Source organism: Nerophis ophidion, linkage group LG11 (assembly GCF_033978795.1).
Source record: "Nerophis ophidion isolate RoL-2023_Sa linkage group LG11, RoL_Noph_v1.0, whole genome shotgun sequence".
Taxonomy (NCBI): Eukaryota; Metazoa; Chordata; class Actinopteri; order Syngnathiformes; family Syngnathidae; genus Nerophis; species Nerophis ophidion.
Genome location: NC_084621.1, coordinates 66,212,731 through 66,239,736, shown reverse-complemented (window position 1 = coordinate 66,239,736; position 27,006 = coordinate 66,212,731). Strand labels below are relative to the sequence as shown.

The following is a 27,006-nucleotide window of genomic DNA, read 5'->3' as shown; positions in this document are numbered from 1 at the left end:
GCAGGAAAATATTTTAAATGTCACTTGTGAGTGGCTGCTGTTTGTTGCTTGCTAAAATGTTTCAGACCCAATTGTCTTCTGCATTTAGTGAAACAAAATGAAAAACTAATTCATGTTTTTACTTGTTTAATTCACTTTGTATATGACATACACACATCTGAAGTCATTGCGTTGCAAAATCACAAAATCACATTTGACTGATCTGGTACAGTTTACTTTCCATACATTTGCTATTACAACAAGGAGATATGGTGGACTACATCTATCAGACTGAAAACAACCACACATGGTTTTCATGTTGTTTTTGTCAAGTACTGTTAGTGCACAGTGGGATGTTATACTCAAGCTTCACTATATTTGCTGTTATTTCCACTGAGAACGGACACAAAGGTTTATTGCACGCCACTACAGAGAGGTGCAGGTAGGGTTGCAAAATTGTAAAAATCTTCAATGGTGAAAAAAAACATTCCACGGGAACTAAAATGTATTCATGGGAATGAATGGAATACAAGTGATTTTCAATGAAATGACTGCAGGTTAGTTTATAGACAACCTTAATAACAAACTGCAGTCCGTACATACAGCTACGCAATTGAAACTGCACACCCTCGATGTCACATTTCTGAAGTAGGGGAATGAAATTAAGATGGCAACAAGTGTGTTATTGTTGTTCATTCAAATAGGATTTAAGTGCTATAGTACTCACAAATAAATCCAAAGTATCTCATCGTGCATGTCGGCTAATAACAACACGATGTGTTGTATGAGCAGGTGTATAGTTGATAGACTACATTGCTTTACATCTAAGCCAGGGGGTGTTGAATGTACTGAGTTTGTTTTTTTATACATAAAATTAAACATGAAACATTAGGGCCATATTGAAAAGAGAAATGCTAATTACTGCAATATTTTAGGAAAATAAGGTTATATTTTTTGATCAAAGCTGCTTGTTGTACACTTTTATTTGCATATTTTTCGGGGGTCCTGTTGGCTTCGTCTGGCCGGGATCTTCAGCTCTCGCTGGATCGGTTCGCAGCCGAGTGTGAAGCGGCCGGAATGAGAATCAGCACCTCCAAGTCCGAGTCCATGGTTCTCGCCCGGAAAAGGGTGGAGTGCCATCTCCGGGTTGGGAAGGAGACCCTGCCCCAAGTGGAGGAGTTCAAGTACCTAGGAGTCTTGTTCACGAGTGGGGGAAGAGTGGATCGTGAGATCGACAGGCGGATCGGTGCGGCGTCTTCAGTAATGCGAACGTTGTATCGATCCGTTGTGGGGAAGAAGGAGCTGAGCCGGAAGGCAAAGCTCTCAATTTACCGGTCGATCTACGTTCCCATCCTCACCTATGGTCATGAGCTTTGGGTCATGACCGAAAGGATAAGATCACGGGTACAAGCGGCCGAAATGAGTTTCCTCCGCCGTGTGGCGGGGCTCTCCCTTAGAGATAGGGTGAGAAGCTCTGTCATCCGGGAGGAACTCAAAGTAAAGCTGCTGCTCCTCCACATCGAGAGGAGCCAGATGAGGTGGTTCGGGCATCTGGTCAGGATGCCACCTGAACGCCTCCCTAGGGAGGTGTTTAGGGCACGTCCAGCCGGTAGGAGGCCACGGGGAAGACTATGTCTCCCGGCTGGCCTGGGAACGCCTCGGGATCCCCCGGGAAGAGCTACACGAAGTGGCTGGTGAGGAGGAAGTCTGGGCTTCCCTGCTGAGGCTGCTGCCCCCGTGACCCGACCTCGGATAAGCGGAAGATGATGGATGGATGGATGGATTTTTCGGGGGAGGGAGGCTGGTGTTCTACATTATTCTTTATTTAGAAAGGAGTTCAGCTTATTTGTTTTTAGTGTGGTTTATTTGTTTTTCGGACATGCTTGAACAGTTTGAAGTGTGAAGCGGCTGGGATGAGAATCAGCACCTCCAAGTCTGAGTCAAGGCGGAGCGGTGTGGCATCTGGACCCTGCATTGATCCCTCGTGTTGAAGAAGAAGCTGAGCTGGAAGTCAAAGCTCTCAATTTACCTTTCGATCTATGTTCCAATCCTCGATCTATTGTTATGAGTTTTGGGTTACAACCGAAAGGACAAAATCCTAAGTACAAGCGGCCGAAATTAGTTTCCTTCGTCGGGTGTCAGGGCTCTCCCTTAGACACGGAGTGAGAAGCTCTGTCATTTGGGAAGAGCTCAAAGTACACCTGCTAGGAAGGTGTTAGGTCACAGGGAAGAACCAGGACCCATTGGGAAGACTATGTCTACCGACTGGCCCGGGAATGCCTTGGGATCCCCGGGGAGGTGCTTGACTCCGGGACTGCGGAGAGGGAAGTCCGGGCTTCTCTACCTACGCTACTGCCTCCGCAACACAACCTCGGATTAGCGGAAGTAGATGGATGTATGGATGGATGCTTGACCAGTTAAATGAAGTAACATCACTTTATTACGAGTTAACAGGTCCAAAAAGAGTAGGAAAATCAAAGCTTTTTTAATTCTTTCATTCTCACTATACATTTGTAGAGGATTTTGTCTGCTTACATTTTGTCATTAAAAATGTGTTTTGTTTAAATTAAATGCTGAATAATACAGCATGTACACAAACGGATAGGGCACTGATACAGGAAAGGGTGTTGAAAAAAAATACTAATATGCAAATATGAGTTGAAAAAAAGTAATTACCTTATATTTTAGTTTACTACCTATTACCTACTGTTGCATATGTTTGAAACAAAATGTATAATTATATTTGATACGGATCATATAAATCACCCTAATTGTCCAATTCATTCCCATTAATTCTTATATAGATTGAGCGAGGAATATTCAACTTCCCACAAAATGTGTGCCTGTAATTCCCTGCCACTTTGCAACCTTATGACCAACCTAGCTATGGCGCTGGATGTTTCAGCACCTGGGACAGCTCATCATATAAACCCACCTTCAGTGTATCGACTCGTTCAGACTGTGTTCACTGGGTGAACTCCGGCTCATGTTTGACAGACTTGCCATGAGAGACTTGACTTTGTGCGCGTAATAGTTCCTCAGGTTCACCGAGGGCACCTCTTTTATGCCCTCGTCGAAATCGCAGCTTCGCATCGCGATCTCCAACTGTTTTTGTCTTTTGTAAAAGAGGGAGAATTTATTGAAAATGAGCGTGATGGGAAGCACTACGACTAAGATCCCCGCCAGGATGCAAGCTGAGGCTGTCAGCTTTCCCGCTAAAGATAAGGGCACCACGTCTCCATATCCTACTGTTGTCATGCTGACCGTGGCCCACCACCAGCACGCTGGGATGGTGGACAGATCCTCGCTGTCTTCGTTCTCAACTGTGTAGGCCATGACGGAGAAAAAAGACACCCCCACTGCCAAATAAAGAAGCAGTAGGCCCACCTCCTTGTAGCTGTTCCTCAAGGTGGCCCCCAGAGAACGCAGCCCGGTGGAGTGGCGTGCCAGCTTCAGGATCCGGAAAATCCGCATGAGTCTAAGCACTTGCGCCACGCGGCCCAGGTTGGCGAGTGCGGGGCTGCTCTCCACTACAAGATTAACGACAAGCGTCAGGTAAAAGGGAAGTATGGACACTAAGTCGATAACATTTAAAGGGTGCTCGAAAAAGTGCACCAGGTCCGGCGCTACGGCGAACCTGGCCACAAGCTCCAAGGTGAACCAAGCGATGCCAAAGTGTTCCACTATCTCAAAGCGGGGGTCTTCTGTGGTTTGCCCCTCGCTGTCCACCAGACTGAACTCGCTCATGCTGTTCATACACATAGTGGCGATGGAGCCGAGCACCACCAGGATGGAGAGGATGCTGATGATGCGGCTGGCCCCGGAGTAGCCCGGGTTGTCCAGCATCAGCCAGACGCGCCTGCGCGTGCTCCCCAGCGGCTGCTTGTCGAATTTAGTGGCGTCATTGTAAAACTCCATAAGCTCGTCGAAAGACGAAGTGGTGCTACCTTCATCGCTCCTGTCGTCCGACTCCGCTCTGTCCTGGTCCATTTTCCTACAGTGATAAGCGCCGCTGCAGCAGGAGTCAATAAAGAACTCATTAATACCCCAGTACTCGATCTCCTGGCTGAAAGAGAAGATGCACAACTCAGCCATAACGTGCAGCCGACCCGTGTTGTAGAAATTCAACACGTAGGGGAAAAGTGCAGGGTTCCTATCGAAGTAGAACTCCTTCTCTGTGTCATCATAGTCATCGCACAGCTCCAGTATGGACTCCTTCGACTGGCACAGGAGGAGACGCGCCAGCCTTGTCTCCGGGAACCTGGAGAGTGTGTCTGAGTGGAGACGCTTCTTGAAGCCTCCCACGTTGATACGAATGGCGGCGTCACCAGGTTCCCTCAGGACTTGACCTGTCATATCTGAGCACATAACGACCCAAATGTATCATTTTAATTAACTGCCCGTCTCATCTGCAGCCAAACGTTTCTTTTATATTTCTATTAAAGGGAAAAGAACATGCAATTAAAGAACTTACTGCAAGCGGGTCACCAAATCTTTGCTTCCATCCTGGTCACTGGTGGTCGACTTGTCTGCCCTAAAATGTTCGCATCATCTACCGGAGCTGCAGGCGCGTCTCAGTCAGGATGAGTGTGATAAACTCCTCCAAAGGGAGCGATGCGGAATATGAAGATGCATGCAGACAAAAATAACTGGCGTGGATTCTGGTTTATATGCAGCATCGGAGCCACACACAAGTCAGGCTGGGAGCACACGCACATACACACAAAGACACGAGCAATGTCCACGCCTGCAAGCTGCCTGTTAGTAAAGGGGGGAATCCTTTCTCTCTCGCTCTCTCACTCTCCAATACCTCTCTTCTATCTGTTGCTGCGCAGCAACATGTAGTGCTCCTTCTCTGTATGAGGGGTGGGTAGATCGATACAAATGTCTATACTGTTAATATCAAGGACGGCATCCGTATCAAGTCGATACTGAACCGTATTGATATGTTCAGATATTTTCAAATATCTGTGTTTTTTTGGTTTTGTTCATTTTGTTAAATTGTTATCTTTCACCTCCGTTAATAAACCATTGGACACAGGAGGGCTTTTTGGGGCAAAAATCCAAGACATTTCCAGGGAAATAACAGCAAAGTCTTTTTGCTATTGTTTAGTTATTTTGCACGGTTCACACATTTTTCTTAGTTGTGTGTAATAAAAGTAGGGATAGGTACATAAATACTTTTAAAGGCACAGTCTAAATTTCATTGGTACTAGTGGGGTACCGATTCACGTAAAATCAAACGGTGCCATATTTCAATACCTTTGTTGCTTGTTACGCCACGTCCGGTTGCAGAACCGGCGCAGGCTCAAACACTTGGCGGTCGAACAGGCGTCTTCTTAGTGGACTGCTCCTAGGTAATGTTCTTCCAGGATTTCACAAGCTTTTTTTGTTGTTGTTGCGGCGGTCTAAAATGCAGAACTGGCGGCGGCTTTTTTCAGAGAGTTGTGGCAAAATTGGAAGGTTTTTTTCAGTAGCATTGGATCTCCTTTTACAAAAAATGTTTTATCAATGTTTGAGTATTCTTGACAAGTTTAATCTCAAAAAGCACAGGATTTGCAACGAAAATCAGAAAACAAATACTGTGTTGTTTTACTTCTTTTATACCATAAAGACTTAAAAATAGACACGAGATGGCAGTAAAATACATACAGCACATTGTCAAATTACTGAACTATTTTATTTTTATTTTACTAATTATTTAGCGATAATAGACATTTCCTATTGCTTGTCCTTCTCGAGGTCGCAGGGGGGCCGGAGCCTATCCTACCTGCACTTGGACAGAAGGCAGGGTCGTAATAATAAATTATAAACACAGAAAGAAACACCACTAAAGGCTGTGTCTGCTACTTGCTTGCAGACATTCACCATGTTTATTTTACACTTGATAAGTAATTGCACATGTCTATAAAATGAAGGAAATAAGTATTTGATCTCTTGACAATCCTTTTTTACCACCACCCCAGTCAGCCAATAGAGATGTGCAATGTTGTTTGTTCCCCTAAAATCTTTGCTGTTTAATTTTGATGTTGATAATCATCAACAAATGAAGGAAAATAATCACAAAATCATTCCACGATCTTAGAAAAAAACTTAAACAGGAGTATCTCCATCACTACGGGTAATACTGGCTCTGTATTTATTTGGTATCTGGCTGATACCAAAACATGCAGTATCACCCATCACTATTGTGTAGCGCCCACTTCTCTACGTGGATTTTTATATTATATATATTTATATATGAAAGGGACAAGCGGTCGAAGGAAGAGAGAGAGAGAGAGAGTATATTATATATAGAGAGAGAGACTAGACCAGGGGTAGGGAACCTATGGCTCGCGAGCCAGATGTGGCTCTTTTGATGACTGCATCTGGCTCTCGGATAAATCTGAGCTGACATTGCTTAACACAATAATTTATTTATTTATTACTGGTTAGTGTGGGGCTTTCCCTCCTGGAGGTTCTTCAGACCACCAAGCATCGACATGAGAGCCTGCTTCAGGGCTACAATATTGTTTAATTTATCAATAAGTCTCTCAGTTGCTTTCCAGCAATTGTCTGTTTCTCTTTCGTCCTCGCTCGAGCTCTGGCTCCAGCCCCAACCCCGTCTCTCCTCCTGGCTGCTGCTTACAGTATAAACTGAGCGACAGGTGATTAGACAACAAGGCCCAGGTGGGCCGTCTACGCACCTGTCGCCGATTTCGAGGCCGGTCCTGGCAACACCCTGCTTCGCTGCAGGCCACGCCCCTCCACAGTTAGCTTCAGAGTGACAATGTTATTACAAAGAATAAAAGATCAATTATACTCTAGAAATGTTGGTCTTTCTTAAAAATTCACACGTTTAGTTGTGTTCAGTGCTAAAAAAAAATATTATATCAATCAATCAATCAATGTTTATTTATATAGCCCCAAATCACAAATGTCTCAAAGGACTGCACAAATCATTACGACTACAACATCCTCGGAAGAACCCACAAAAGGGCAAGGAAAACTCACACCTAGTGGGCAGGGAGAATTCACATCCGGTGGGACGCCAGTGACAATGCTGACTATGAGAAACCTTGGAGAGGACCTCAGATGTGGGTAACCCCCCCCCCCCCTCTAGGGGACCGAAAGCAATGGATGTCGAGCGGGTCTAACATGATACTGTGAAAGTTCAATCCATAGTGGCTCCAACACAGCCGCGAGAGTTCAGTTCAAAGCGGATCCAAGACAGCAGCGAGAGTCCCGTCCACAGGAGACCATCTCAAGCGGAGGCGGATCAACAGCGTAGAGATGTCCCCAACCGATACAGGCGAGCGGTCCATCCTGGGTCCCGGCGAGCGGTCCATCCTGGGTCTCGACTCTGGACAGCCAGTACTTCATCCATGGTCATCGGACCGGACCCCCTCCACAAGGGAGGGGGGGACATAGGTGAAAGAAAAGAAGCGGCAGATCAACTGGTCTAAAAAGGAGGTCTATTTAAAGGCTAGAGTATACAGATGAGTTTTAAGGTGAGACTTAAATGCTTCTACTGAGGTAGCATCTCGAACTGTTACTGTTATATGGCTCTTACAGAAATACATTTTAAAATATTTGGCTTCTTGGCTCTCACAACCAAAAAGGTTCCCGACCCCTGGACTAGACTAATTGCCAGAAAAAAATAAAAATAAATAAATAAAATATATTTTTTAAAGACCGGTTGGGGGTTCAAATCCCGGCCGAGTCATACCAAAGACTATAAAAAAAAATGGGACCCATTGCCTCCCTGCTTGGCACTCAGCATCAAAAGGTTGGAATTGGGGGTTAAATCACCATAAATGATTCCCGGGCGCGGCACCGCTGCTGCCCACAGCTCCCCTCACCTCTCAGAGGGTGATCAAGGGGATGGGTCAAATGCAGAGGACACATTTCACCACACCTAGTGTGTTTGTGGCAATCATTGGTACTTTAACTTTAACTTAAAGAAAAAGGCAAATGAAAACAGATGAAAACATAACCTCCTTGAAAGAGGCAATACAGTTCTAGTCATACAACACAAGCACGTCTCGGAATGTCATGCAGCAGGAGACTAATAAAACATAATAAAAGGTCACTCTGGAGAAGAGTCACAGCAAGGATTCTCTGCAGCACAACTACTAACGACATTTTGAGCCACTTTAGAGTGAATACTGGTGCTTGGTTCCCTTTGTTCAGGTTCTCACATTAAAGGCAAACATGCAGTACGACTACGGTTAATAACGCAGAGGTCAGCGTATTTTAAAGGTTTATGAATGTTATTAAGTAAATTCATACACTGAAGAAAAAATACTTTTCGCAAGATTTAAAAATGCAACAATACAAATGTGGCACTTTCAAGTCCTTTTAGACTTGTGAAAAGTAAAAGTATAAAAGTGGAAGGCACATAATTTCTTTACAAGGGACGGCGTGGCGCAGTGGGTGAGTGGCCGTGCGCAACCCGAGGGTCACTGGTTCAAATCCCACCTAGAACCAACCTCGTCACGTCCGTTGTGTCCTGAGCAAGACACTTCACCCTTGCTCCTGATGGGTGCTGGTTGGCGCCTTGCATGGCAGCTCCCTCCATCAGTGTGTGAATGTGTGTGTGAATGGGTAAATGTGGAAGTAGTGTCAAAGCGCTTTGAGTACCTTGAAGGTAGAAAAGCGCTATACAAGTACAACCCATTTATCATTTATTTTACATCTGGACGGGTCTACGAATAAAGCATTCAGCCATGAAAGACAATACTGGATTTATTCGTACATCAGTTGGTAACATAATAGATGGATATTAACAAATGCCGCATATTTAGGGATGTACACCAAATTCGGTACTTTGGCATCGATTCACGCAAAAATAAAAGGTGCCATATTTTGATAGCTTTGTTGTACTTGACGTCACATTTGGGTGCAGCATCTGCGCCGGCTGAAGCACTTGGACGGGAAATTCAAACCCCGTTTCCATATGAGTTGGGGAATTGTGTTAGATGTAAATATAAACGGAATACAATTTGCAAATCCTTTTCAACCCATATTCAATTGAATGCACTACAAAGACAAGATATTTGATGTTCAAACTCATAAACTTTGTTTTGTTTTTGCAAATAATAATTAACTTAGAATTTCATGGCTGCAACACGTGCCAAAGTAGTTGGGAAAGGGCGTGTTCACCACTGTGTTACATCACCTTTTATTTTAACAACACTCAATAAACGTTTGGGAACTGAGGAAACTAATTGTTAAAGCTTTGAAAGTTGAATTCTTTCCCATTCTTGTTTTATGTAGAGTTGTTCAACAGTCCGGGGTCTCCGCTGTCTTATTTTACACTTCAGTTTCATAATGCACCACACATTTTTGATGGGAGACCGGTCTGGACTGCAGATGGGCCAGAAAAGTACCCGCACTCATTTTGTATGAAGCCACGCTGTTGTAACATGTGCTGATTGTGGCTTGGCATTGTCTTGCTGAAATAAGCAGGGGCGTCCATGAAAAAGACGGCGCTTAGATGGCAGCATATATTGTTCCAAAACCTGTATGTACCTTTCAGCATTAAAGGCCTACTGAAAGCCACTACTACCCACCACGCAGTTTGATAGTTTATATATCAATGATGAAATATTAACATTGCAACACATCCCAATACAGCCTTTTTAGTTTACTAAATTACAATTTTAAATTTCCAAAGAATTTCGTCTTGAAAACGTTGTGTAATGATGACGTATGCGCAAGACGTCACGCGTTTTAAGGAAATATGAGCGCTACGCACACACACAGCTAAATGTCGTCTGCTTTAACCGCATAATTACACAGTATTTTGGACATCTGTGTTGCTGAATCTTTTGCAATTTGTTCAATTAATATTGGAGAAGTCACAGTAGAAAGATGGGGTTGGGAAGCTTTAGCCTTTAGCCACACAAACACACGGTGATTCCTTGTTTAAAATTCCCTGAGGTGAAAATTTACTATGGATCAGAGCGCGCTCAAGCCAACATGGATCCCGACCACATGTCAACCAGCAGGTTTCGGTGAGAAAATTGTGGTTAAAAAGTCAGTTCTTACCGGAGAAAAGCTGAGCTTGTGCCGTCCATGAAGCTGCCGTCGACTTCCCTGAGACATTGGCGTCAAGACACCCGTGGAGACACCCAACCGACTATCAGGAAATATTAAACTCACTAAAACACTAGCAACACAATAGAAAAATAAGGGATTTCCCAGAATTATCCAAGTAAATGTGTTTAAAAACATCGGAATCTGTCCCAATGCATTTGTGTTGTTTTTTTTTCTAATCCGTCGCTATCAAAATCCTCAAACACGAATCTTTCGTCCTCGCTCAAATTAATGGGGAAATTGTCGTTTTCTCGGTCCGAATAGCACTTTTTGTCGGAGGCTCCCATTAAAAACAATGTGAATATGTGAGGAGCCGCCACACTTGTGACGTCATCGTCTGCGACTTCCGGTAGAGGCAGGGCTTTTCTCTTAACACCGACAGTTGCGAACTTTATCGTGGATGTTCTCTTCTAAATATTTTCAGCAAAAATATGGCAATATCACAAAATGATCAAGTATGACACATAGAATGGACCTGCAATCGCCGTTTGAATAAGAAAATTTAATTTCAGTAGGCTTTTAATGGTGCCTTCACAAATGTGTAAGTTACCCATGCCGTGGGCACAAATGCACCCCCATACAATCACAGATGCTGGCTTTTGAACTTTGCGTCGATAACAGTCTGGATGGTTCGCTTCCCTTTTGGTCCAGATGACACAATGTCGAATATTTCCAAAAACAATTTGAAATGTGGACTCGTCAGACCGCAGAACACTTTTCCACTTTGCATCAGTCCATCTTAGATGATCTCGGGCCCAGAGAAGCCGGCGCGGTTTCTGGATGTTGTTGATAAATGGCTCTCGCTTTGCATAGTAGAGCTTTAACTTGCACTTACAGATGTAGCGACAAACTGTATTTACTGACACTGGTTTTCTGAAGTGTTCCTGAGCCCATGTGGTGATATCCTTTAGAGATTGATGTCGGTTTTTGATACAGTGCCATCTGAGGGGTCGAACGAAGGTCACGGTCATTCAATGTTGGTTTTCGGCCATGCCGCTTACGTGGAGTGATTTCTCCAGATTCTCTGAACCTTTTAACGATATTATGGACCGTAGATGTTGAAATCCCTAAATTTCTTGCAATTGCACTTTGAGAAACGTTGTTCATAAACTGTTTGACTATTTGCTCACGCAGTTGTGGACAAAGGGGTGTACCTCGCCCCATCCTTTCTTGTGAAAGACTGAACATTTTTTGGGAAGCTGTTTTCATACCCAATCATGGCACCCACCTGTTCCCAATTAGCCTGCACACCTGTGGGATGTTCCAAATAAGTGTTTGATGAGCATTTCTAAACTTTATCAATATTTATTGCCAACTATCCCAACTTCTTTGTCACGTGTTGCTGGCATCAAATTCTAAAGTTAATGATTATTTGCACAAAAAAAAATGGTTATCAGTTTGAACATCAAAATATGTTGTCTTTGTAGCATATTCAACTGAACATGGGTTGAAAATTGTTTGCAAATCATTGTATTCCGTTTATATTTACGGCTAACACAATTTCCCAACTCATATGGAAACGGGGTTTGTATGTAGTCAAGCACTCACATCGAACTCAGACTGCTTCTAGGTAACATTGAAATTTCCAATGCCAACAAGAAGATGGTGAAAAATAGGTGGCCTTATTTTTTATGTCTCATGCACATCATTGGAAAGCATGACACAACTATCATATACATTTGTATACATTTTCTCCAATAACTGTGTATATTGTAGATACACCGTATCGGATGTTTAAGCATCACATTATCTCTAAGTAAATAAAGGTGTTTCTCACTAAACTTTGGTGTGCATTTTATAAAAAAAAAAATGTTATCAAATAAACTGGGTTTCCACTCCCTGAAAGGGGATTTGGGGCTAAACTACCAATTTTTGAGTTTTCTTGGCCATTAATCAACCCATGTCAAAATCTTTAAAAAAAATACACTACCTTTAACGTGGATAGACAGCATACACAGTCTGACTTTTCCACATTGACCACCAATACAAGCAAAACAAATCAGCTTGTTTTAACTCCAGCAAAGATATCACCAACTACACAATCAGACAGACTATAAAGCCTGCACTAAAGCTATGACCTTATAAAAACAGTTTTATGTTTGATGCTTAAGAGTAACACGTTTGCAAGTATGACACACAAATCGAGTTTATGTCAAACATGGCAGAGTGTTACTGTACCTTTGTTGCAGAAACTGGTTCAACTGCTATCTGCAGTCTGAAAATATGGTCTCATCAGTGAAATTGTCTTCTGTATTTTCCAGAAATGTTCAACAATATAGTGCTATTATTCGAAAGCTCAACAACATCCTTAAAACCACACACAAGCACTTCAGTAGTGAATTATTAAACAGTAGCTGGCATAAATGTTTTGCCTGCTGGGATTTTTTATATGACAATATTGAATGTACAATAGGTGAAGGATGCTTTCCCTCAATTATTCTAGCTTACCTCAGGGGAGCATACAGAGGTGAGTTGGGACTATAACCTTAAACTTAGAAAATGTTGTATTGGAATTTTGTTATCAGTAAAAAAATGTAAGTTTATCATCAATTATTTCATATCTGCAAAAGTGTTGAATATACTTTGTTGTTGCCCTTTCACATACATTATGGTTTGAATTTTACTAGAAATACACAACTTTAGTGAAAACCTAAGAAGTCAGGATTTACCCACATTTACTTAATCAACTATGAAACTAATTTGACAAGTTTTTTGTGAAGAGGTTTGCAGCCAGGGACTGGAAAATCTCATAATATCCATAATTCTTGTTTCTTGCCAGCATCAGAAGAGTGCTGCATATGGGAGTTGTGTGTAAATTGAGCATGTACAATGGTACAAGTGTGCCACTAAGATCTTTTTTGGTATTTATTTGAGCACTCAAAATACATCAGATTACAAAGGAGAAAGATTTCACGCTGCTACAGAAAGAAAGGAGAAAGAGCTAGAAGGAGCGAGAGAGAGACAAAGACAGAGAGAGACAAAGAACTAATCCACAACTTTATAGCCTTTTGAGAATGAGAGGGGAAGGAGGAGGGTCGGGGAGGAAGAAGAGGGAGGAAGATGAGTAAAACACATTTAATCTGATTGTGATATTAGCAAAACCAGGAATGTTTTGATTAAACATTACACATGCAGTCACAAATGAAAACCATTTGAAGAGTAATCAAACATAATTTATATAGCCCTTAATAACAAATGTCTCAAAGGGCTGCACAAACCAAAACGGCATCCTCGGATCTGATCAGGGCAATAATGACCTCAACCCAATGGGGCTCAATCCATGTGGGGGCCCCTTGGTCAGTGGTTCTCAACCTTTTTTCAGTGATGTACCCCCTGTGAACATTTTTTTAATTCAAGTACCCCCTAATCAGAGCAAAGCATTTTTGGTTGAAAAAAAGAGATACAGAAGTAAAATACAGCACTATGTATTCTATAACGGTGCAAAATATTACTCATTTGTAGTGGTCTTTCTTGAACTATTTGGAAAAAAAGATATAAAAATAACTAAAAACTTGTTGAAAAATAAACAAGTGATTCAATTATAAATCAAGATTTCTACACATAGAAGTAATCCTCAACTTAAAGTGCCCTCTTTGGGGATTGTAATAGAGATCCATCTGGATTCATGAACTTAATTCTAAACATTTCTTCACAAAAAAAGCAATCTTTAACATCAATATTTATGGAACATGTCCACAAAAAGTCTAGCTGTCAACACTGAATATTGCATTGTTGCATTTCTTTTCACAGTTTATGAACTTACATTCATATTTTGTTGAAGTATTATTCAATAAATATATTTATAGAGGATTTTTGAATTGTTATCATTTTCAGAATATTTTTGAAAAATCTCACGTACCCCTTGGCATACCTTCAAGTACCCCCATGGGTACGCGTACCCCTAATTGAGAACTACTGCCCTAAGTGACCAGTGCAAAGGATGCCGAAAAGGAAATATACAACATAAATGAGTGATCAACCAACATCATGGCAATCTTTGTCCTAATCATGGAGGAGGTGAAGTTTTGGAAGTAAGAAGAACCAAGCAAAGCTGTTACCAGTAAGCCCCAAGAATGTGTAAAGGGTATGTGCAAAAACAGATCAATACAGCCTTCCCGGTAAGGTTTATTCAGGTGTACTGGAGAGGAGGCTTCGCCGGATAGTCGAACCTCGGATTCAGGAGGAACAGTGTGGTTTTCGTCCTGGTCGTGGAACTGTGGACCAGCTCTATACTCTCCGCAGGGTTCTTGAGGGTGCATGGGAGTTTGCCCAACCAGTCTACATGTGCTTTGTGGACTTGGAGAAGGCATTCGACCGTGTCCCTCGGGAAGTCCTGTGGGGAGTGCTCAGAGAGTATGGGGTATCGGACTGTCTTATTGTGGCGGTCCCGCTCCCTGTATGATCAGTGTCAGAGCTTGGTCCGCATTGCCGGCAGTAAGTCGAACACATTTCCAGTGAGGGTTGGACTCCGCCAAGGCTGTCCTTTGTCACCGATTCTGTTCATAACTTTTATGGACAGAATTTCTAGGCGCAGTCAAGGCGTTGAGGGGTTCCGGTTTGGTGACCGCAGGATTAGGTCTCTGCTTTTTGCAGATGATGTGGTCCTGATTGCTTCATCTGACCGGGATCTTCAGCTCTCACTGGATCGGTTCGCAGCCGAGTGTGAAGCGACCGGAATGAGAATCAGCACCTCCAAGTCAGAGTCCATGGTTCTCGCCCGGAAAAGGGTGGAATGCCATCTCCGGGTTGGGGAGGAGACCCTGCCCCAAGTGGAGGAGTTCAAGTACCTAGGAGTCTTGTTCACGAGTGGGGGAAGAGTGGATCGTGAGATCGACAGGCGGATCGGTGCGGCGTCTTCAGTAATGCGGACGTTGTACCGATCCGTTGTGGTGAAGACGGAGCTGAGCCGGAAGGCAAAGCTCTCAATTTACCGGTCGATCTACGTTCCCATCCTCAACTATGGTCATGAGCTTTGGGTCATGACCGAAAGGATAAGATCACGGGTACAAGCGGCCGAAATGAGTTTCCTCCGCCGTGTGGCGGGGCTCTCCCTTAGAGATAGGGTGAGAAGATCTGCCATCCGGGAGGAACTCAAAGTAAAGCCGCTGCTCCTTCACATCGAGAGGAGCCAGATGAGGTGGTTCAGGCATCTGGTCAGGATGCCACCCGAACGCCTCCCTAGGGAGGTGTTTAGGGCACGTCCAACCGGTAGGAGGCCACGGGGAAGACCCAGGACACGTTGGGAAGACTATGTCTCCCGGCTGGCCTGGGAACGCCTCGGGATCCCCCGGGAAGAGCTAGACGAAGTGGCTGGGGAGAGGGAAGTCTGGGTTTCCCTGCTTAGGCTGTTGCCCCCGCGACCCGACCTCGGATAAGCGGAAGAAGATGGATGGATGGATGGATCAATACAGTGAAGATAAAGCCACACACACACACACACACACTTTTAAACTCAAATTGTGGTTTTAGACATAAGATTACAAAAATGTCATGACAGGCCACAAACCAAAGGTGGTTAATGACACAAAAAGCCTACAGTCTTTGGTCCAAGCCAATTCTATTTGAAAGCTGCGAATATTTTTCGCTAGGTTATCTTAAGTGAAAGACTTAACCATTTAAAAAAAAAAAACATTTTTAAAATAGAGTGGATTAAATTGTCTCTGATAGGGCAAAAAGTGGATTTGAATGTGAATAGGTATGCAGGTGATATGGTCCAGCCTGGCCTATGTCCCTCCAACAGCCATTTTGCTCAGACACAAAGACGACATGGTAAAGGATGTATTTGTGGGGAGAGCTCAAAGCCCTGCAGGACTTTTGGAGCCACCTTTATCACAATCTCACATGGTCTGAGTAGTTTAAAGTGTGTCCGCCTGCTGCTTCAAGCGGTCTGCAAATCCCTGAGCATTGCTGATGATGTGTGGAAGTCACAATCATTCATCCATCCATCCATTTTGTACCGCTTATTCCCTTTCAGGGTCGCGGGGGGCGCTGGCGCCTATCTCAGCTACAATCGGGCGGAAGGCAGGGTACAACCTGGACAAGTCGCCACATCATCGCAGGGCCAACACAGATAGACAGACAACATTCACACTCACATTCACACACTAGGGCCAATTTTAGTGTTGCCAATCAACCTATCCCCAGGTGCATGTCTTTGGACAATCACAATCATATCTGTAGAAATGTGATGTTCTATCAATGAGGATGATGCAATTTGTATATAGATTCACTGTCATCAATACATTGAAATTATATACAGTAATAACAATAATATGTCTAATAATACGTATTATTCATGCTAACATGAGAAGATAACAATCACAAATGAAATTTTAAGTTCACACAAGGCAATTTGTGTACAAATGAGTACAAATGCTGAAGCGCTGGACTGAAATGCTTTACGGCAGTGGTCCCCAATATTTTTGTAGCTGCGGACCGGTCAACGCTCGATCCCGAGTCCGAGATTGAACCCTGACTACTCAGGACCTTCGTATTGTGAGGCAGACGCACTAACCCCTCTGCCACCTATCCATCCATTTTCTACCGCTTATTCCCTTTGGGGTCGCGGGGGGCGCTGGTGCCTATCTCAGCTACAATCGGGCGGAAGGCGGCGTACACCCTGGACAAGTTGCCACCTCATCACGGGGCCAACACAGACAGACAACATTCACACACTAGGGCCAATTTAGTGTTTCCAATCAACTTATCCCCAGGTGCATGTCTTTGGAAAAGGGAGGAAACCGGAGTACCCGGAGGGAACCCACGCATTCACGGGGAGGACATGCAAACTCCACACAGAAAGATCCCGAGCCCCGGATTGAACCCTGACTACTCAAAACCTTCCTATTGTGAGGCAGACGCACTAACCCCTCTGCCAACACGCCGGATTGTAGTCAGCAGGAGGCGTGTCTTAATGAAATTAAACAATGGATGTCCGCTAACTTTTTGCAACTCAACGCCAAAAAAACGGAAATGTTGATTATCGGTCCTGCTAGACACCGAACTCTATTTAATAATACAACTCTAACATTTGACAACCAAACAATTAAACAAGGCGACACGGTAAAGAATCTGGGTATTATCTTCGACCCAACTCTCTCCTTTGAGGCACACATTAAAAGCGTTACTAAAACGGCCTTCTTTCATCTCCGTAATATCGCTAAAATTCGCTCCATTCTGTCCACTAAAGACGCTGAGATCATTATCCATGCGTTTGTTACGTCTCGCCTCGACTACTGTAACGTATTATTTTCGGGTCTCCCCATGTCTAGCATTAAAAGATTACAGTTGGTACAAAATGCGGCTGCTAGACTTTTGACAGGAACAAGAAAGTTTGATCACATTACACCTGTACTGGCTCACCTGCACTGGCTTCCTGTGCACTTAAGATGTGACTTTAAGGTTTTACTACTTACGTATAAAATACTACACGGTCTAGCTCCATCCTATCTTTCCGATTGTATTGTACCATATGTCCCGGCAAGAAATCTGCGTTCAAAGGACTCCGGCTTATTAGTGATTCCCAAAGCCCAAAAAAAGTCTGCGGGCTATAGAGCGTTTTCCGTTCGGGCTCCAGTACTCTGGAATGCCCTCCCGGTAACAGTTCGAGATGCCACCTCAGTTGAAGCATTTAAGTCTCACCTTAAAACTCATTTGTATACTCTAGCCTTTAAATAGACTCCCTTTTTAGACCAGTTGATCTGCCGTTTCTTTTCTTTTTCTTCTATGTCCCACTCGCCCTTGTGGAGGGGGTCCGGTCCGATCCGGTGGCCATGTACTGCTTGCCTGTGTATCGGCTGGGGACATCTCTGCGCTGCTTATCCGCCTCCGCTTGGGATGGTTTCCTGCTGGCTCCGCTGTGAACGGGACTCTCGCTGCTGTGTTGGATCCGCTTTGGACTGGACTCTCGCGACTGTGTTGGATCCATTATGGATTGAACTTTCACAGTATCATGTTAGACCCGCTCGACATCCATTGCTTTCCTCCTCTCTAAGGTTCTCATAGTCATCATTGTCACCGACGTCCCACTGGGTCATTATTGTCACCGATGTCCCACTGGGTGTGAGTTTTCCTTGCCCTTATGTGGGCCTACCGAGGATGTCGTGGTGGTTTGTGCAGCCCTTTGAGACACTAGTGATTTAGGGCTATATAAGTAAACATTGATTGATTGATTGCCACCGTGAAGCCGAAATTGTATTATGTAGAAAATAAATAGCCTGAAACTTTTAAATGAGATTATTTCCTGCTAGGATTGAATTCTTAGGATCAAAGGGGATTTGCGTTAGAGAAATGTGGAATAACAGTAAAGGTGGCAATGTGCAAATTCCCTAAATGAGCGGAATGTTTTTTAATGTTAGAATATGTTTTAATTAGTAATGAAATATGAAATGTTGAGATCCAAAGGAATTTACATGGAATGTGTATTTTCAGGATAGGTTTAGAATAAGATGTATTTCTGCGATTGTAAATATTTCTTGAATCTGAATATTTTCAGGTTGGAATGGTTTGAATTGGTGGACAAATATTTAAAATTAAAATTGATTTATTTTCAACTTAAATTTTGTTGTCAAATGTGGCCTAATTAAAAATGTAAACATATTTGGAACTTATATTATGCCTTGAATATATAGCCTCTGTGTCCTAAATGAGTTAAGCAACTTAACATTAGAATACTTTAAATTGGTTGAGAAATTTGGAAGTAGTTAAGCTTAAAAAAAACTGATCAAAATAAAATGATGTTGATGCAGAATAACATTCACACAATTCTCAATTTCTGAATCCCAATACCCATTTTTACTTGCTGCCTTAAATCTCAAAGAAGAGCAAGCTGACATTGAAAATGTCAATGCACTTTCGATGTTGATTTCTGCATAATAAAAGGCACCCTGACTGTGACATCTTCATTGTCTACGACTTCACTTTCTGCCCTTCATGTTTTATGTGCATGACTGTTCCAGTGTGGAGTGTACATAGGGTAAAGGTTGTAAGCGGAAAATAGACACAAAACATTTTGAAATGCTGATAAAACGAACCACAGGTGTAAAATAAAAATTGCAAATGTGTTAACGATTATAACAAGAGGGCATTTAAAACTCCCTGTAATTCGCCTGTTCTGTACAAAATCACATTGCAAATCGCCGCATTACATTTGCTGTTTGGACAAACATTGCTGTAGTCATCTTGATTGATAAATTGAGTTAAGCAGTTTAGTAGTTTAAAAAATCAAACATCCGATCAGCTCAATGAACTGCATTGCTGCTATCTAGTTTCCATGCTCAATGAAACTGTATACCATCCACATACTGTAGGACAGAATACATTGGAGTGATTTTGCGTAAGCGAATGGTGCAAAGAAAGATCAGGAGGAGATAAAGATGTCAGAATGAGGACAAAACCAAGAGGAGGAGAGAAGAGTTTTTCTTCCTCTTTTGAAAGACGAGGCAGAGGCCTGACCTTCCATAATGTGCTGCACCAGGAACATCGGAAGCGAATAATATCCTGAATAAGGATGGATACCAAATTCGGTACTTTGACAATCGGTACTACCATTAACATAAAATCAAATGGTGCTATATTTCGATACCTTTGTTGTACGTGACATCACATCCAGTTACTGACTCGTCAAGTCAAGGAAACTCAAGGAAAATCACTCAAGCAGCACTCAGGGCAGACTCAGCCAAACTCCTTCCAAGTAAGTGTGCTTTTTTTAAACACCAACAAAGCAAGTATGCCTGGTAGAAAATGGTTAAACGTAAAGAAAGACTCCAGTCTTCCAATTTACACTGGATTCGCCATAGACCACAAATCGCGCTCCCCTTACTCACCATTGTGTGTTATACTCAATGGTTAACTGGACAGCTTTATGTGCTCGACGCCTCAATCGTTAGTATGTTTTCATCTACAAAACCATTCTTTGTATCACTCCATCTTATCTATCTTGTCTTTTAACAAAAAAACAAGGAAGTCACAATCTGCGTTCAATGAATGTTCTTCAATTTGTCATCCCCAAAGTAAGAAATGAACTGGGCAAGAAAGCATTTAGGTTTTCAGTACCGAAGGCTTGGAATAACCTACAATCGAATATTCAACTTCAAACCCTTTGTTACGCCTATGTGGCATCGTGGTACCGGGTTCGATTCCCTCGTCAAAATTGAACACAGCAAAGGTAAGTTTTAACAGATTTATTCTACAACAAGGATCTAAGAAACAAAACACTGGAGCTAACAAAAGGAAACCAAAAACGCTAGTATGAGAACTAGGTGATACAAAATACAAACTAAACTGACCCGTAGGTACAAAAGAGAAAACAAAACATTCAGCATGAGGACTGGAATTAACAATGGCTCGCGTGAAAAGCTTAGCGAGAATATACATACATGAGAGTATTGCAGGCGTAACTCGTTGCGTGAAAAGCAAATCATGAACCCAGGCTGAACAAACAAAAGAGGACGGCTTATAAGGTGACGGTGATTATCTGTAGCAGGTGAGCAGCAGGTGAACTGATGAGTAACCATGGTAATGACTAAACAGGAAGTATGAGGGTAGAACGACGGAGTGATAAAAATGCAACAATAAACCATAATATGGGAAGATCGGAGTACGGATCTTAACACCCTTTTTACATTAAATGAGTTTAAAGCTTCTGTGATAGGATTGCAGTCTACCTTGTCTGTATGCACATGTGTGATGGGAGCAAGTTTTAATGTTGTAAATGTGATGTTTTATGTGTTGTTTACTGTTTTTAATGTAATCTTGCTGCTGCCCTCTTGGCCAGGTCTCCCTTGGAAAAGAGATCTTTGATCTCAAATGGATTTTACCTGGTTAAATAAAGGTTAAATAAATAAATAAAGGCTGATATTAATTATCATTAGAGGTTTTACATGGCAATTTCAACACCTCCAAATGTGGTAATGAAAACTACAGCTAAGATGAATGTTACAATCAAACAGTTGGTATGGAATAAGCACAACGCACACATTATAAACATTTTTAGGGTGCAACATAACACATTCAGCTTCATGTAATCAAGATACCCTTGATTACAAAGTACTGACGTTTAATGTCTTGGAAGTGTAGCTTAATTGCAAATGAGAATTAAATTTCATAGGAAAACAATATATAACCACTGAACAACACAGGTATCATAATCAGCTATTTTTTAAATGTTACTTTAGAAAAATAACATTTTATTACCAAAATTTATCAAAACACACAAAAATACTGAAATGTGGTACATTTATGTACCGCTATTGATTCCCAGGCACCGGGAATTGGTACATTATACTCCTATTTGAACATGAAGCTGTCCACATAGCCACATGGAAAATGTAACAGCCCACATACATGATAAAAAAAACTGCCATTCATAGACCACTGTGATCACCCACCATCCCTGATAGAGGAACCTGCACCCTCGAGCAGGATTGATGGGCATTGGAAATGAAAATGTAATCTGGTACAGTCATATTTATCATGACACATCAAATGTTAGGATGCATTGATTCATTTACCGTCTTCCCATTCACACCGTAGTAATGCCGTCTAATGGGCCTTGATTATTATGGCAGAAAGAGCAGGCAGAACACAAAGAAAGCTGAATAAATAGAAATGTAAAAAAAAATAGATGTTGCTTTTTCAATGTTCGAGCAGGCCAGGGTGTAAAGAGTGTATGCTCTTACACTATACACTACTGAATACTTGGAATTCTCCCGAGTTTCAAGATGTTGTTCAGGTGTGTACAGCATAGGGATGCAACAATAATCGGTCTCAATTAGAAGCATGGGAAATAAGATTTTTAGATGCATCGCAATTCAGACATGGACGATAATACAGTCGATTAGTAAACGCCAATAATCGATAATAGATGTATCTATTGTAAATAGAATTGTGCAGACTGTTCTAAAATTTGTCTGACTGCAGCGAGCAACCTCTCAGAGATTTGACCAGCTTCTTTATTATTTTGCACACATTTCTATGAATTTGATAAATATAATGAAAATTAATTAAGCTGTTTTTCATTACAAATGCACTGTTTTTAAAAGTTGCAAATGATATACGCATATTTAGTGAATCGACAACAAATGTAAAACTGCATCGATATACATAAATTAATACAATAATCTATTTTTAATCAAATCATAGCTCCTGAATCGTAATCGAATCGTGAGGTGGCCGAAGATTCCCACCTCTAGTATTAATAACTGCGATAAAAGTTCAGAACGGTTACAGTTTTAAATTAAAATTATCCAAAAAACTATGATAAACTTACGAACGAGCTTAAACACTAACATGAAACCATGAGACACGAACAATAACTGCAATAAAAACCAATGTACCCCAATCCAAACTTCTAAACACATTATTGTCCAAGCAATTATTCTATTCATTTGTGCACATTGAACCTCAAGCTGTGCTGTCTTATGACAGTGATTGTTCTATTCTCAAAGGAATAGAGACAGAGGTGTTTTTACAGTTTGTACGAGGACCGCTGAAGAGTGTAGAATGTCACAACGCCTGCCAGAAATAATAAACATTAATTTATTAGTTTAGTTTATTAGTTAGTTTATTAAGGATCCCCATTAGTCTACACCGCAGTGGAGACTATTCTTCCTGGGGTCCAGGCAAAAAACATCACACAACCACAGAACAAACGATTAAAATGCAGTACAACATGATCCAATAATAAATTGTCATAATACAAAAATAGTAACAACAAAGAACCAAAAAATACTAATAGATGTTGTTACTTAATAATTTTCATACCAAAGATAAAAATAGCAATATAAAAATAGATATACTGTATACATTTTTGCAAAAATAAAACAAAGAACCAATGGCCTAAAACACATTAGTGTACCAAAGACAAACAATAAGTGACGAAAAAGTATCATTCATCCATTTTCTGCTGCTTATCCCATAATCAATAAAATATTCAATAGTCAATAAAAACAGTCATGACATTAGGTACAATCTAAAATAATCTCTTTACGCAATACTTCTCCTTTAGTTTATTCTTACAGGCCCACTATGCTGGTGATTGATAGCAGATATTGTGGAAGTCTGTTCCAGTAAGTGATTGCCCGATACATTACAGTCTTTTTCAAAACATCACTTTTGGGTTTAAGACGAGTGAGAGCACCTCTTAGGGCTAGCCTGGTACTGTAGTTGTGACTGTCACTGGCAAGCAAGAGCTGAGAATACAGATATGAGGGTTTATGGTATGTATAGATGTTTTTTAAAAATGGAATCAAACTACAAGCCAGTCTTTCATCAACTTTCATCCATGACAATTCATGATGCATGATCTCAATGCCAGTCCTAAATGAGCAATGGAAAGCTAGTCTGGCAGCTCTGTTTTGGGTAAGCTGGATTTTATTTAGATCTTGTTTAGATGCATTAGACCAGATTGCTGGGCAGTAGTCCATATGTGACAATACAAGGGATTGTATAACTTGCTTCATAGATGTGTTAGTTAAAAAATAGGCACTTCTCCTTATGATTGAAATGCTTCTGCTCATTTTTGTTACTATGTTTTTAATGTGAGCGGCCCAAGATAGTCTTTCATCTATTGTAACTCCCAGCAACCTGGCCTGTTTAACTTGTTCAACATGAACTCCGTTCAGAGAAACATTTAATATGCGTTCCTTTCTATGAGCATGTTTTGAGCAAATAACAAGACATTTTGTTTTGGAAATATTAAGTTTCATCTTATTTTCTGTAACCCATTTTGAAATCCGCATGACCTCATCTTGTAGTATAGTGCTCAGGTCGGTGCAATTATCTGCATGTGCATATATTGTTGTGTCATCTGCGTAAATTGCACAGCAACTATTCTTTAAAATACATGACATATCATTTACAAATATTGAGTATAATAAAGGTCCCAGGCAACTTCCCTGTGGAATACCACAATATAATGTTTTAATATTTGAAAGGGTTCCATTGAACATGACACATTGCTGTCTGTTGACTAGGTAGCTTTTCATCCAGTTAATTGCTGAGAGTTTAAAACCATAAGCAGACAGTTTTATAAGTAGTAGTTTATGATCAATAATATCAAAAGCTGCACTAAAATCTAGTAGCACTGTGCCAACTAATAATTTACTGTCAATTTGTTTTAGCCAGTCAATAATACATTCGATTTTTTGACGCAATTTCCAATTAATAAATCTTAGAGTGCAACAGTGCAAACCAATATCTAAAACAATAGCCATTAAAACAGATAACAGACTAAAACACTGTCAGTAACGCAAAGAAACACAAAACATGAAAAATAGTGGGTTTTCTAACAGTTTCTAACATTAAAAAAAAACAACCTTGTTTAAAAGATTTCAGTTTATGTATAAGTACTTTTCGAGCACATTCAACAAAACCACGATAATAATAAACGTGATCATTTTGGTCAGAATAACCATGATGTCAAATGTTCATATCGTTACATCCCTAGTACAGTGCATATACCATTTAAATGCACAATTACCCCTATACAACCTTGCTGAAGATAGACAGTACCAAGCATTTAAATCAGGGGTCGGGACCCTTTTTGGCTGAGAGAGCCATGAAAGCCAAATATTTTAAAATGTATTTCCATGAGAGCCATATAATATTTTTTTTAACACTGAATACAACTAAATGCGTGCATTTTTAAGTAAGACCAACATGTTTAGAGTATTATAAGTCTCTCATTCCTTTTAATAACATTGTTTTTTTGAGCAGAACCAATAAGAAATAAAATACTTGAACAGGTGCGGTAGAAAACGGATGTATGGATTAAAATGCAGGAAAATGTTTTATATTATGAACGTTATTTTTAACACTGCGATAACCAGCATAATTATTCATTACTTATCCTGTTAAGTAATGTCGGTTAAGATTTATCTGAGAGTCAGATGCAGTCATCAAAAGAGCCACATCCGGCTCTAGAGCCATAGGTTCCCTACCCCTGATTTAAATGGTAGTTGTTTTTTGGTTTTTACAGAAGTAGCCATGATATACTGTTTATACTTTAAGTATGTGTGGTTGCAAGCCAGTGGGAGATACACAGATGAAAGCATGCAACAGCTTTACCAACACAGGACTGATTGGAAACGCCAGAAAAAAATAGTAAAAGCATGTTTTTTTCACATAAATAAAGCAGGATCAGCGAGATCAGACGAGAGTTTTGAGTAAATCCCTTTGACAGGAGCTTACCTGCAGCTGGACCCATACAGCATGGAGATGTTTAGCTTCATTTGCATCAGACAGGCCTTTCTCTGCTTCCCTTTCAGCTGCAGATGAGATTCCCAAATGCGGATTCAGACGTCCTAAAAACACCTGTAGCCGGGAACATTACTGGCCCTGAAAAGAGATATCAGGTGGCTGTTTGAAAAATCAGCTTCATTGTACGAGGAACAAAGCAGAGTTAGCCTGTTTGTATTATGTTACTTTCTGAAGGCTAAGAATAATAAAGCACTTTCTGGCTGAATGTATTTGTTATTTGAATGTTGACAGAAAAATATATGGCATCTAATTAGATCATGCAACAAGATGTTCTGGGCATTTTTTGGAGGGAGTTAGGGCTGGGCGATATATTGAGTTCGTAAGATTTATCGATATATTTTTAAACAACATATGAATTTATATCGATATTATTTCATGATAAAATGACCAAACACCGCTTATTTGTTGTGTTCCTTGTTTTCCTACTAAACCCCTCCCCTTCCTCCTTTTTGTGCTTGCACGTATCAGAACATCCAAGATTGGTTGGTTGTTTACTATGATGATTCGCGATTGGTTGAGATTAGAGCAATCAGAAGCAAAATGGGGCGGGTCATGGAACTAGGAAGAGTAATCACAACTGACATCCCAAATAACAACGAGAGAGTCGGAGAAGACAAGAGAGAATTTTCAAGCGGGTGATTTATATATTAAAAAAACAAGTGGAAGATGGCAGAGGGATTCTCTTCCTTAGAGTTTTCTTTTACCGATGTAGACGACATCCAGGAAACCCACAATGCGTCTACTTGGCCACATTTGGACAAATGTATGCGTATTTGAGTTGTTACCTTGTAAGCCCAAATCAAAATTACTCTCAATATGGAAGATACATTTAAGAACACATGATTGTGGACATGTGATAACTTTTGCTACAGTATATCCGTTCCAAAAGCTACATTTCATTTTCATTGGTCTTTTACAACAAGACTGACGTTGTGTTCATTATTTCTACTCTTTATATTTTGACATTGAATAGTTGAATCATTTTGAAACAAACAACAAGATCATAGTTGCACAAGTAAGTCAAGTCACTTACTTGGTGCTGACCACAGACATGTGGTCTAGTAGGACCACAGAACTGTACGTGTGTGACAGTTAATTACATCGTCTACTGGAATTAAAAAGTGCCTGCCTGCAAATGTATTTTTTATCTGAGTTTGATACATTTTATATCATTTGCAGAGCTATGTTATTAATTTTATGTAGAAAGAATATGTTTCTATTTTGTTTATACATCCTTTGTTTTTTTATTTTATTTATGTTATCAAATTCTGTGCTACTTAAACAGTTTCTTTTCTGTGCTGTTCATACTCATCTTGACTAACTGTACAGTTGTCATTCACTTCAATTTCACTGAATATCACTCAAAAATGAATATCTTTATATTACTATTTTCACTGGAAAATACAGTATATTGAGGTATACGTATACATCGAACAGAGTTTATGTTAAAACATATACATACATACATACATACATACATAATATATATACACATATGACGTCCCACTGGGTGTGAGTTTTCCTTGCCCTTATGTGGGCCTACCGAGGATGTCGTAGTGGTTTGTGTTGTGGTTTGTGCAGCCCTTTGAGACACTAGTGATTTAGGGCTATATAAGTAAACATTGATTGATATATATATATATATATACACACACATATATATATATATACACACACACACATATACAT

At 41.0% G+C, this 27,006-nt stretch overlaps 1 protein-coding gene and 1 long non-coding RNA gene across 5 annotated transcripts in view; both read right to left on the bottom strand.

The window, feature by feature from the left end:
• LOC133562375 (uncharacterized) overlaps positions 1-27,006 on the bottom strand; it is a 323,026-nt gene that overhangs the window by 246,863 nt on the left and 49,157 nt on the right. For all 4 annotated transcript variants that reach the window (XR_009808893.1, XR_009808894.1, XR_009808892.1 and 1 more), the window contains exon 2: positions 25,249-25,395. This is a non-coding gene — a long non-coding RNA (uncharacterized LOC133562375). The remainder of the gene's footprint in view (positions 1-25,248; positions 25,396-27,006) is intronic.
• On the bottom strand, positions 89-4,777 carry LOC133562371 (potassium voltage-gated channel subfamily S member 2-like). Its single transcript, XM_061916525.1, has 2 exons — positions 4,454-4,777; positions 89-4,337 (listed from the first exon to the last, which is right to left on the bottom strand). Exon 2 carries the CDS (start codon positions 4,333-4,335, stop codon positions 2,917-2,919), a length of 1,419 nt encoding a protein of 472 aa, XP_061772509.1. The 5' UTR covers positions 4,336-4,337; positions 4,454-4,777; the 3' UTR covers positions 89-2,916.